This window comes from Perca fluviatilis, chromosome 17 (assembly GCF_010015445.1).
Source record: "Perca fluviatilis chromosome 17, GENO_Pfluv_1.0, whole genome shotgun sequence".
NCBI classification, from domain to species: domain Eukaryota; kingdom Metazoa; phylum Chordata; class Actinopteri; order Perciformes; family Percidae; genus Perca; species Perca fluviatilis.
The window spans coordinates 26,917,184-26,931,241 of record NC_053128.1 but is presented as its reverse complement, the minus strand read 5'-3'; the positions used below and the strand labels follow the sequence as shown (position 1 = coordinate 26,931,241).

Sequence of the window (14,058 nt, the reverse complement as noted above, 5' to 3'; positions counted from 1 at the left end):
TGATGAATGCTTCATATATTTAATAACTAAAATTTTTAAAATTGAGATTTATTAAACTGCATAAGTTACATTTTGGAGGAAGATTAAGTAGATTGAATCCAAGAAACGGGCAGGTAGCGTCACTACAGACCCATCACACCCTGGACACAACCTGTTTCAGCTTCCCCTCTCTCTGGTAGGCGCTACAGAACACTGTTCGCCAAAACAACAAGACACAAGAACAGTTTTCTCCCACAGGCCGTCACTGTGATGATAGAGTAGTCCACACAGCATTCCGGGATGGGAGAAAAATGTGCTCTGGTTTATTGGCATTTCTTTAAACCAATCACAATCGCCATGGGCGGTGCTAAAGTCTGCACGGAGCAGATTTAAAATAGTCATGTGAGAGAAAACTCAAATTGGACAGATAGTCTAGCTAGCTGTCTGGATTTACCCTGCAGAGATCTGAGGAGCAGTTAACCACAGTCCTCAGAAATCCACCAGAGTTTAGAATTCCAACTCAAAGAAAGCGGAATGTAACGGACACACATGCATCGGGCGTGTGATGATAATTTAACACCAGTTCATAGTGTCAGGATCGATCCCTGTGCAATAACCTTGACACAACAAGCATCCACCTTTTTAAGTAAATTATATATTTTTTATAGTGTTAAATACATATTTTAAACATGTTAATGTGTACCATTGTTCAGCTTTATGTCCTTGTTTTAGCTGTATGTCTGTTTTGTGTAAGTACATTGAGAGCAACAACAAACCAGAGTCAAATGACTTGTCTTTGCATACATACCTGGCCATTAAAGCTGATTCTGAAGTCACTTTCCCCAAAAGTTGGTCACAATTAGTGAAACCCAAGCCTGGTCACACCCATGTTGCATTTTGAGTGCTACTAAAGACCAAAATTAAGATGAAAGGAAACTAAGATGTATAAACCACAGATAAACAGTAAATCCTATGCTTTCACTGCATATTTATTTCAACACAATACAGTATATACAGTTTCAAAATTGCAAATCTTTGAAAAAGAAAAAGAACTTGGCTGTAAGGGAACATCACTGGTGATAAGCAGCATGACTGTCACGCTTTTCACCTTCAACATAAACATTCATATAGCACGTTAATCAAATCTTGAGTACCGAAAATGTACCGAGATGTCTCAAATCAAACGTATAGAAATGCATTGCACTGGATACATAACCATTTGAAGAATAAAATAATAACTACTTAACATTTCCAGCTGTTTCAATTGATATGAGAATAAGATTTAAGAGGCAGTATAGATGTCATCCTGGAAAGAAAAGCAGAGAAACAACCAGAGTAATAACCTTTTCACTTAAACTTTCACCACGTTTGATGAATTGATATACTTTTACTCAAGTTAGCATTGTTTTCTTTTTTTTCTCCAAAGCAATGCAGAGCTTCAGATAGTAGGCTGTGAGAAAAACACATTACATCACACGTCTGAATAAGCTGAAATAGTAGCACTACTGTAGGCTGGATTTTCCAAGGACATGTAATACAGCTTTTTAAAAGTTACACACAACTTTCTCTGCACGCACTCACACGCATACACTCTCTGAGTCATCAAGTTTATGTAAAGGACACCGACGGACACACTGAGCATCCTCAGGTGACAGATGGTCAAATCATTTTTAGTCAGCTCATCGTCGCTGTAGGTTCCTGGCGTCGGAGATAACAGGTTTAAATGCTTCAGCATTCTTAGGAAACACCTCTGCAGTGTATACAAGGTGGGCACTGTGCATGGCAATGGACAATACAACTTGCATATAACATACTAGTTTCTTTGATATGGTATATAATAAAAAACATTCTGGTCAGACGCTCTGATGACACCAAACCCACATGGAGAGGCACAATTAGTTAGTGTTAGAATTAGAAAACCGTGTATTTTTGTGGTGCACAACACATGATGGGACTATAAAGCTAATCTGTTTCCTTTTTAAATTTGCATGTGTGTGTATACATGTCTGTGTGTATATATAAGAGAGACAGAAGGGCTTGACACAGCAAAAATTCAGTTCAAGGTAGGTGTGTGAGATTTTAAGTTGACACATTGGGAATAAAAAACTGTGTTTTGGGAGAGAGATTTGGCAGCGTAACACCTTATTGTCCAAGCCTTCAGCCAACAAAAGGTCAATTCCAGTAACGTTTCAAGGCCTTCTGCCAAAAAGATTTCCAGAAACAAAGTCCAAAGTAATCTTCACTCCAGCAGAGTCCACAAAATCTTTACAAGGTGGCATAAATCACAACATTATCACAGTCCATTATAGATCTGCATACGGATGTGTGACTCCTTGCCTGACTGAAAACCACTGTTGGATAGTGTAATACTGATCACTCTCAGTTGTGCAGAGAAGAAGACTCAACTTTCTACTGTGATGTCTAAAAAAAATGGGTGCTATTCGTTGTCGTGAAGGTCTCCTGGAGTTATGTAGCCTTAGCAGTGTCCCTTCTCTACAGGACAACATTTCCATCAAGTCTCAGGTCCAGATCTTTAAATGCAACTTGGTTGCTCAGCAGACCATCAGCTTTGTAACTGGGTGGTTGTCAAATTTCCTTTCTTAAGATTTCTGTCTATTGGAATAATTTCAGTTTTTCTCACTCACATGGGATTTTGATATTATGTAGAAATGTATCAGATGGAGGAACAGTACCTGAGCACCTGTCCAACTGCTGGCTATAGATAAACATTTTCACGTCCCCTCTTGTCCTCCCTTCAGGGATTCTGCTGGCTGCGTTCTTTTGTTACTCCTATTCCTGCCCTAAAAGGTCTAACTAACGCAGCTGGAATGGAGTGTCGTATCCCATTTCTTTTGATCCAAGGAGATCTGACTGATCCCATCCCAAGCACTGATACATCTGTAAATACAATAAAAAAATGTAAAAAAGTTTGGATAAAAATCAGAGTTTACCATAAATGATTTATCACACAGGGGCCTTGGTGAGGATGCAGGACATTTTCTGTGCTTCAGCAGAAAGGTCAACTCATGATTCTTAAGGAGTCAGCTCTTATAGTGATGATACATCAGTGGGATCTATTGTGGGTAATAGCTCAGGAAACGGTCTTTCAACTCGCATGATTCTTTTCTCTTTCGAGAGCAGCTACAGTAATAACCTTTTTTCAAGAAAAAGCAACGTTGGCACCATTAGCCAACACTACAGCTCTGCAGGAGGACTTTGAATAGGTACGAATGCTCTTCCAGGTGGCACAGTGGGAGAATTCATCCACAGTTGTCAGCATGCTACAAGTTAGCAGAAAATCAATACTGGAAAGGAGCCGTTAATCCCAGGAGGAAGAAACAAATGTTGGAATAATCTGACTTCTGTGGTCCATTGAGGAATTGAATACTGATGAAACAAGCTGGTCCCAGTCACCGCACTGCTAGCACCAACTCTTTCATGTAGTAGTTTCATGTAACTTTGACAAATCACTTCAAAATGTGGATTTTCCTCTCAATCTGGAGGCTCACTAAGATTACAACGGGTCCATATTAATTTGGTTGTACTTGAAATCTCTAAAAAGAAAATTATTCTATGTCTGAAACTCCCAACAGTCCATCTCATGAAACGAGGACTAACCAGCCGGAATAATTTCAGTGCTTTTTGGAGTCGTTAAAAGAACAAGTTTCCAGTCAATCAAAAGCTGCTTTAAACAGTTGACTGTATGCTAGCTAGCTCCTATAGCCCAGCTGTTGAACCTTGTAGCTGAGGAGGCCAAGCACTCTATTACCGCTAAAGCTTGATTAGCAGCTATGCTAACTACAGGTGCCAGTAGCGTTATTATGGAACCCGAGTAACTTCTAGGCAAGACCTGCCCTTCAATAGCATTCACACACTATTATTGGCCAGGCGTCCATGCTTACGCAAGGTAACATAACCCGATTTGTTCAGGTCCTGTGCCCTGACCAATTGGCTACCCTAACCTTAACCACTCTAGGTCAATGCCTAACCCCAAACAATTGAGCTGCTTCGTAGAGCGGAACTTGCCTAGAAGTTATGTGGGATCCATAATAATGTGTGCCGGTAGCATGAGGTTACATTGGATTACCTTTAAAGATGACCTTCAGTCAGGATGGTGATAACAATAATCACAGATTAGCTGTTTGACGGAAACAAATTATTGTGTTAAGTAGAGCACCTGTTAAGGTAGGACTATGACTTATATGGTTACTTCTAAAGCTGTAATGATTAGGTGATTCATCTTAGTCATGATGCTAAAATGCCCCCCCAAAAAATCACTGGTTCCAGCTTCAGGTGTGAATATTTACACCTTTGTCTTCTATGATATTAAGCTACTTTGGGTTTAGGACTGCCGGTTGGACAAAACAAGAGATTTGAATGTGCCACTGTGATGGACATTTTTTGTTCTGGCAAATTATGGACCAAACCAATATGATCAATTACGAAAATAGTCATTAGTTGCACGCCCAGTTACTCCAACCCCTTTATAATGTCCTTTTAAACATTAGGAAAGCATGGAGAAGAGACTTAACTGTATTTTACTTGCTTAGTAAAGGTTTAGATCCTGTTGTCTGTACTAGTGGCCTCCATGTGAGTCAGTTTCTTCCAAGTGTAAATGTATTCCAAGCTTTGGCCTTTCTACACTGTGACCTTTTCAGCTGATAGTGGAGAATCAGTCTCTCCTTATAGAGGTTTCTCTATACACGTGGTGTTCTTTGATCCATACAGATGGGCTTGCTGATAGACTACAGGTCTGCATTATTTGCAGTTTGATTATTTGGCAGTCATGGCTCAGTGAAAACGGATTATCAGGAGACCTCAGAGACTATGGAATGGCATGCATATCTCTGTGGTTAGATATCTCAGAATGTTTCCATGAATACACAAATCAACAGGAATGTGCTTTTCCACTGTAGAGTCAGCATGAGCACGCTTGGAGCTTCTTTGGCAGCTTGCATATGAAATTGGGAGTCTTAGTTAATTAAACAAATTGTTTGACATTTTGGGAAATTAGCTTATTCACTTTTGTGCCGTAAATTAGAAGAGAAGATTGTTGCCATTGTCACAGAAGTGGTATCGATCTTCTCATCTAAGTCTCGGCAAGAAAGCGAATAGCTTATTTCCAAAAATGTCAGAATATGCCTTTAAGTACTTCTAAGGAGGAATGACAGGATCTGCCATCCATCAAACTTAAAGAGTGCTTACTTGGTTCTTTTACATCTTTCTAAAACATAGAATTTTTGTTTCATCTCTTTGCTAAATACAGTTTTTGAAGAATTACTGTCGCTGATTTCTTCACCAAACAGTATGCTGGGCTGTCAGGCCTTTCAAGAATTGAATTCATTAAAAGTACACACACACACACACACACACACACACACACACACACACACGTACACACATACGCAACACAGAGTTCAACACAAAATCACTTTATCATGTTTAGGGGCAGGTGGAGCAACTCTGCCTGTGAAGAGAAGACAGAGGAGTGGGAGTGTCTCTAAATACGATCCATAAAAGGCAGCTCAAATCAAGCCACACATCAAAAGTCAAAATTTAAATAAAAAAATAATAATCAAGAAACATTAAGTCCCAGAGGGTCTTAAACGTACACACCAATTAACCAGCGCCAACAATTTGCAATTTATGTAATGCTCCCACTGTCTGGTATGGAGTCACTTATCACACAGAGAAGTTGATCATTAGACATTAGGGTGCACCTCTGGCTGCATTGCATTGTACATTGGGATAACTTATCCTCTTCTGCAGCCTTTGCTTTGACAATGTGTTCTGCAGGTAGGGTTGAAAATGTTCTACATGTGGGTGTTTCTTGCAAAATGATAGTTATCCATATGATCAATGCCAATTTAGCACAGTTTATAAAGTCATCTCTTACACAGCCTTACATTATTTTTTTTAGCATGTGGACATCATCAGATCTTTTTAAATGCTAATCATTGTCAGTATTTCTGACCAAAGTTCTGACAAAAGTAATATCCAATACTCCTCACTTTCTGTTTCCTCCTTTAACTCCAGAACCTAACATCAGAGACACGCTGTAGGAACGAAAAAAAAAAAGCATTAGGGGATCTGGAAAATGAATGACAACAAAATGACATTACACTAAATATTTTTGACAGCCCAGAGGACTTTTTGGGGGCAAGTGCAAGCACATCCGATCCTGGGAAAGTCACAACACCAGCCTGATTGGCAGTCTGTCTACAACACGCTCCATCCTACGCGGAGAGTCCTCTTCACACAGATATCCATAATCCTTGAATACAGGTTATCAAACCTGTCAGGAGTTGACATTTCTCAATCAAAGATGGGTGCAGGATACTTATATCTCCCTTTTCTAAAATGTTTTGTTGGTGCCTCTCAATAACAGAAATACTTCCTCACTCACTTCCTTCGGTTGTTCCTTGATTCCCGTCTGTATTTGCTGTTTGGTTCAGCAAAGGTGTTCCTTTAGCAACAGTCCAAAACTGAATTTCCCTTGCAGTCCTCTTTGCGTCTCCTCTTTCTCCTCCTCCCCATCAGTTAGCTAGTACACCTGGTCATCAGTGTTCATGCAGTAAAGGTTCATCATTATTTTTGATCTGCTGTAGAATCGTCCCTACCCAAGTTTAGTGAATTCTGAGTCCCGTTCTTCTCTGCTGCAGCCAAGCGTGGCGGTCCTGGGGGACTGGACTTTGCCGATTTCCTCAAGGGCACTGGCCAGAGAGTCCAGGTCCCCCGAGTCCTGGTGCTGGGCTTCCCACAGACTCAGAATCACTGATGATGGGCTCTCCTGACATGCAAAGTAGCACAGGTTCCTACAGGCGAGGGAAAACGGAATATTATATTAGAGTGGATCGCAAGGCAAGGAGCAATCACTGAGAACAAATGAGAGTGCCAGTTAATAGTGGTTCAGCAATGAAGTGATTGCCTTGCACTAATTATAACTTAAAAGGCCAACACAGAGACATTTTCAAAGGGTTACTCCAGCGATTTACTGTAGTATTGCACTTCCATACACATGGGGAACTCATGAAAGAGGCAAAATTAAAATTAACCTGTTATGGGTCAAACTCCTTAAAGACGCCACACACCCAGTTTGTAATGCAGCCTTTCTATTTTTAAATTTTAAGTCTCTAGCCCAAGCCAAGACGACCCTGATGACATCACTATGACATTGTCAGAGTTATTTTTCAAAACAGAGGAGCAACAGAAGACAGCTTCTTCTCATATTTGATGAAACCCCCTGAGGTCAAATAAATTGCTCTACTCTAAGGTCTGTCCCTATTTATTTTAGGATTTTCAGATATTTTTGTATTATTATTATTTAATTTTCAACTTATCTCTGTCTCTCATTGCATGTTTTTATTTTATTTTCATTCCTTATTTTTTTTTATTGACATTTTTGTTGCTGTAATCAGCTCTCCTGTATTATGTTGTGTTCTTGTTTGTGCCTGAAGGGATATGTGCATTTTCTTTGCTAAATTAAATTTTGTGTAAAAAAAAAAAAAGAAAAGACATAAGACATATTGCTGTTTTCACTGGCTGAGTAGTGACCTTCTCTTCTTGACGAGTAAGCTGAACATTATGTGTAAAATTGGTGGAGTGCCCCTTTAAACTCATTTTGATTATGTGGGTGGTTTTGCCTTTCATAAATACGTAGAAGAAGATATTTTATGGTTTTTTTTATAAAGTAATTCCTGAATTTCCAGCTTACTTGTTTTCATAGTATACGAAAAAATATATTTAATAAAACTGTTTTACTTGATGGCTTGCTCTGCATAAATCTGACTATTAGACAGGCAGTTATAGTCTGCAAAGATCAAGTAAACTGGTTTATCTTAAGGTCAACAATAGTATTGGTACAGCGAAATTTAGTTAGTTTGTAGTGTGAACAGATGGTTTATTGTATAAAAAAGGAGCAACTCTTCATTTACATTGATTTTCTTCCTGTGCTGTTGTTATAATGCCTATCCAACAGAGTGCACTGTTTCATTACAATGGGATTTCCACCCACTTTTCCTTTCTACCCCACATTCTGCCCTTGGTATGAGGATGTTTCCACACATTCAGAGAAATAATTAGAAAAATCAGCTTAAAGCTGCGATAGGCTCTTTATTTTTAGCCTGGTTTGGTGAAGATCCCATAATAATCTTTCAGCATATTGTAATTCAAGTTGTCTGAGAGAAAACTAGACTTCTGCACTTCCTCTTGGCTCTGTATTCAGGCTTTAGATAATCTAGCCCGTGACGGGTGACTTTGGTCAATCACAGGTCATTTTAGAGAGAGATAGAGAGCGTTTCTATTGGTTGTTCTGCGGATGCATTGCCGGCACGACAGAGAGGGGAGAGCTGCAGGAAGAGGTCTCACTCACTTCAAATCCTGGCATTTTTCTTTTGCTTTCTACCCACCGCAGCTTTAACTTGTTAGAGACGTTCTCATTACATGCTTCGTGGTGTGTTCGATTGGATAGGAACAAAACTCAAAACTCAAATCCTTTCCTAGTCCTCATTTACAGATGTTTGTTTTCAGACTGTTTAAGTGGAACTCCTTTATCACATACTTTCAGTCACAGTATCTTAGCTTACTTTTCCTCTTATGTTTGTCCAACTAGCAAGCAAGATAGAATACTCACTTTCAGTACTTTTTTTTCCTCAGGTGCTTTGATGGAGCTGATGGCACAGATTTAAGAGTCTTCATGGCTATAAGCTCTTGATTATTGACTTCTCTTCTGAAGCACAAACAGAGCTCACCCCATTCCAAACAACTAAAATCCTCCACAGCCTATGCAAATACTCACCTGGCACAACCTTCTGAAAAGTGTAGCAGGGGGTGAAGGATGAAGCACATGCAGAGATGCTGCTAATGTGGAGTGCTAACATGAACACATTTTCTTGCCAGAGGCTGGCCTGTCAGCGGTCTCAGACCTCCCTTCCTATTTCTGCAAACCACTGCATCTTCTCTCCAGTTATTCTGACTGTGCTAAAGTTGGTCCTTACATCTCACCCCCCTCCCCCCTCTGTGCATGTGCTTCTAGATCTATAATGAAATCAGCAGTGTGGTGTGTAACTGAAGGCTGGTTGGTGAATGATGGAAGATTAGAGTTGACACGGTGCCTAAATTCCAGATTAAAAATAGCATTCAAAGTGGGAACGTTAACATAGAGGAGAGCCGATACAGCATTTCTGCTTTCTATTCATTATTCTGTAATAACAACTAAGCAAAACATACCAGCTGCTTCATATATCTCAGCGTGTGTAACACAACATACATGACTTAGCGAGAGGGAAACTGCAACTGCATACAATAAAGACTAAGAATGAAATGCTGGATTCAGAGTGCTATAACTCTAAACACTTCTGATACCTGTCTATGTGGAGCTTTTGAGCCAAGAGCTGCCAGTCCTTCCCGTTGGCGTTAGCGGTGTCAAAGGTGGCGCTGATCCGCTGACGGATGGACACAGGGATTTTAAAGGCCCTTGACCCTGTCTGAGAGGTGATGGTGCAGTCTGACTGAGTGAAAAAGGGAACCACTCCCTTTTCATTCTGGCAGCAAGAAAGAAAGAAAGAAAGAAGGAAAGAGGTGTCAGGCTGATTTTGATACTGCAGCTGAAATTCTCAATATGAAGACAAGGACAAGGACTTATCAAGACAATTTGCAATCTATACATGAAAAGCTCCCAGAGAGGCTCATTAAGCAAACCCTTAAATCAAATCAAGAGTTATTCAGTGTAATAAAAGAACCTATTAACAAGCCGCTTGACTGCCCACGCATCGAGGACACTGTTTCTACGAGTGCTACTCACCTCCACCACAGACGTATAGACCTGGAGAATCTGCTCCTCGCCTTTGACCTGGCGGATGCCGATCTTGCAGGAGAGCTGAGACGAGGAGTGGCTGTATCGCTCCATAGAGAAGGCACACTGCAGGGGACGCTGGTTACTGGCCCACACCTGAGAAAAGGAGAACTCCTGCAGAGCAAGGGCAGGCAGACAGCGGACAGGAAGGACAGCGATAGGATTAGGAGACAACAAACTCATTAAATCAAAGACATTAGTTATTTCAGTCCTGCTTTGTCACCCACTTTGCTGTTTACATGATTAATTAGGAGTGAATAAGTAGGCTCTTTAGCCAATCAATGGTGTTACCTAATCAAGCAGTTTACCTGTCAGACAGAACACCAAAAGGCATTTAGAGCCCAAGGGATGAAAATGTATCCTGTTAACACTGAAAGAGCTGGAGCCATTAGTGCAAAGATGTAATAAATTCTACATTATGTTACTTACGGTTGCCTGGTAAAAATAATCAACTTACTTTACATTAATTTTGCATTATAACCAACAGTGTGGCTAGTCTTACATGCAACCATTAGGTCAATAAATATTACAAGCCCACATATTTAGCAGAAATAGTCTATGTAATGACATAAAATCATAAATTTTTTAGTAACCGTACAGCCCACAGCATTAACTTAAGAATTTCCAAGCCAGACATATCCACCTTGTTGGCTTGTTATGTATTCTCCAAATTCTGATAATATGCTTGCATATGCTGGTAAATGCCAATCTCTTAGATCAAGAACTGTAATGTGATTATGGAGCCAGGACAGACATGCCTTAATTTACCCAGTTTGCACTGCATTTCCCCCAAAAGTGGAAGCTGAAAACCCCAAACTAACAGACCTTTGGAGAAAATGGAATCTAAAAGGCCAATTTCGACTTCCATTACTAACTATTGCGTGACCTAGACAGTGGCGCAGTGAGAACAGGTCAAAAACACTGTTTTATGGGTGAATCATCCTCTCTTTAGATCCATCAGACAGGACGATGGCTACTTGTAAAAGCCTCCTTTAGACAAGAGTGGTGTCTGAATAAAAGCCTACAGCCATCTTCCCCGTAGGACCCTCGCTATAGGGGCTCTTCCCTCTCCAAGAACACGTTGTTGGTATTCCAGACACACTATGCTGCTAATAGGATGTCACTGGTGGGATAAACATCACAGGGCAGAGCAGAACATGCAGGATGTAGACCCCTAGGAAGATAAGTAGGAGATGTGTGTGTGTGTGTGTGTGTGTGTGTGTATGCTTGCCTGGCAGTCATAATTAATTTTGTATGGGTGTGTGTGTGGGTGAGATAGCTGGCCTTAGTCATCTCCTGCTGTGCCCTTGCTGCCGTCCTTTGGCTTTGATGTGACCAAGTAAGGAAAAGCAAAACTGGTAGAGGTGAGAGTTTTTTATGGAGGAACAGAGGAAGCTGAGTAGATGAAGGTGCACAGCCTCTCTCTGTGAACTCGGTGTACATTAGAAGTGAGATGCACATACAGTGAACATGCTTGCTGCTCAAATTCCTTCCCACCTAATGACACAAACTCACAGTTATAAACTGCCTACCTGGCAGGTGGTGAAAGGCTTGATGCTCCAGAGTAACTGTGGGACGTCCTGGATGGACACCTGGAGGCTGAAAGTGTTCCCCCGGAACAGCATCATTTTAGGCTCCTCCAGCAGCCGCCCGCCCCTGCTGCGCTCGCCCACCGCCACCTCCTGATAAGGAAAGATGTGGGTTGTTTTTACATGGGGTAGGGAAGTGGAAAAAAGGTAGATATGTTATATGGGGGATTGCCTCAGTGTATCAAGACAGGACTCAAGCCAGGCACAGCACACAGATTTTCATGTACAATAAAATGTTTCTCTTGATATTAATAATAAACATACAGTATATAAGCAAACAGGAAACACACACAGAAAAGTCTGAGATTCATTGTAATAGTTTATCTAGGGTGAAGAGACAAATTGAAAAAAAATAAAAACTATTATTTGATTTATCAAATTAATTGTCAACTACTTTGACAATCACTTAAAAAAAAGATAAGATAAAATAGAACTTTATTTATCCCAAGGGAAATTTGTGCAGCAAATGCAGCAGTTGCAGTACAAAAGTGGGAAAGACTGCAAATATTTAGAGTGCAAATAGAGCAAAATATTATATTATATATTATATATATAGATTATCAGTGTGGTGCAAAAAAAAGAAAAAGGCTAGAAATGTAAACAAGTTCTAAACAGGTCAACGGTAAGTGTCATAAATAAAACTGGTTACCAGTAAGAATGCACAACACATTGATTTGAGACTTTTGTCTTTTGTGACAGTCAACTGAATCTGACTGTTGGTCAGACCAAACAAGCACTTTGGAAATTGTGATGGGCTGTATATGAACTAAACTTCTTTTTTTTCCCGTAAAATTTCAAGAAAACAATTTTCCTAAAACCATTTTCAGAAATGTGAAAGAAACAAATGAATGGCTAAAGTAAGACAAAAAACTACTGCAAATACACAGTAGAAGCTTTTAGTAATTGTTTTTATTGGGTTTTAAGCTTGTGCATCCTGGAAGCCCCAGCTTTTATATGTTGTGATCTTTGTACATTTATTTGTATGAGCGGCCGTGTAAGACATTATTCATTCTGGTACTCTCATACATACATTTTCCTTTCACATACATGTATTTTCACTCTCACATACATTATATTTTTAACTCACACATTCATACATTTTACTCTTATATTTCTATATTTTAACTCACACAAATATATATTTTCTTTCATATTTCTATATTTAACATACATATTCATATATTTTTGATCTCATGCAGTCAAAATTTTAAATCATATATGTATATAAGAAGAAAATATATGTCTGTGAGAGAAGAATGCGTGTGAGTGAGAGAAAGTATAGTGGAAACGGAAGGAGTATAGTAGAAACGGATGGCAGATCATTTCTCGTGCTGTGATTGGCTTTCAACCTCACGCTGTGATTGGCTGAGAGACTCGAGCAGGGTCATGTTCAGGTAGCTAAGTGACCGCGCTTTTTTTCCCACCTGTCTAGCCTAGATTTAACCTCCCGCAATTGTGTCCGATCTCATGCCCTCACTGCACTGACATAAGGCTTCAAACATTTATTGTCTAAAATATTCACTAACGTTAAACATTGTGTTTTCGTTATTCTTTTTTAAGACCGCATTATGGTTGCATTATTAGGAATCTCAAGAAAATGCACAAGGTTGCAAAATAAATCTATACCATGATATCCATCATCTTCAAATGGTCAAAGGTCTGCTGAAGTGTCTCCATTGTTGTGTCACTGATAGTAATGTTCATTAATGGAACAACAACATTTTCTGTAACTGTGAGAGTGTTCTGCCATCAATAGCAAAGTCACTGTCTATGTCATAAACACCATTCATACTAGGGTAATGACAACAACATTATTGACTATGCCCCTTTGCCGCAGCTGAAGTGGAGTTTGCTCCCCCCTGTGTTGAGAGACTATGGTTGTTCCACTGGTTCTGAAATTCAGTCACAGCCCTTCAAATTCGTGGCAAATAAATATAATGAAGACAAAATAACTGTATTTCATTAAGTGAAAATTTTATCTCTCTTTTTTTGATTAACTGATCTGCCAGTGATAACACTGTTTATTTAACTCTCTCCTGTAAAGCATGAAACGGGCAACACCAGTGTTTTCCATTCCATGGTCACATCTCATCCTGGATGGTAAATCCAAAGTTCTGAACACCAGTAATGAAAAGTGACAAAACAATAGAGGTTGTTATATAGACAAGCAAGGTAAATGAAGTTTCGACTAAAACCATCTACACAGCCGTGGAACACCATCCTCCATCTCACAAGTTTGTGGTTTCCATCAATGTGCCTAAGGAAATTAGTACAAGGGGGAAAAATTAATTGTAAATCGTGCATCAACAATTGTTAAAAATATAAAAATTCTGTTTTGCTTTGGATGCTTAGTCAATTTAGCAGGAGTCATTCCACAGAATGTCAAATGAAGAATCTCAAATTCATAGGACCTCCCAAAATTCCTACTCCAAATTCTTAGTTATGAGTTTTTGAAGTCTAGCCCTTGGAGATAAATGTAATCAATTGCTTACTTTTCACAGGGTTGGGTTGAAATTCGTAATAAACACCCAAGAAATCTGCAGTTTTTTTCCCTAAAACCTTACCACAGACTGATATTTCAGACAGGACTTGCATCCAGGAGAGCCAGGATCGCATCCCGCGTGTGGCGTTTTTATT

General features: G+C 39.7%; 1 protein-coding gene across 1 annotated transcript in view; it reads right to left on the bottom strand.

The window, feature by feature from the left end:
* Window positions 1–947: 947 nt before the first annotated feature.
* LOC120545040 (netrin receptor UNC5D-like) overlaps window positions 948–14,058 on the bottom strand; it is a 202,485-nt gene continuing 189,374 nt past the window's right edge. Inside the window, exons 15-18 of the mRNA XM_039778981.1 lie at window positions 11,365–11,514; window positions 9,782–9,946; window positions 9,343–9,521; window positions 948–6,794 (exon numbers count right to left, since the gene is read on the bottom strand). Of these exons, the coding sequence (XP_039634915.1) occupies window positions 6,596–6,794; window positions 9,343–9,521; window positions 9,782–9,946; window positions 11,365–11,514 (693 nt within the window). The 3' untranslated portion in view covers window positions 948–6,595. The remainder of the gene's footprint in view (window positions 6,795–9,342; window positions 9,522–9,781; window positions 9,947–11,364; window positions 11,515–14,058) is intronic.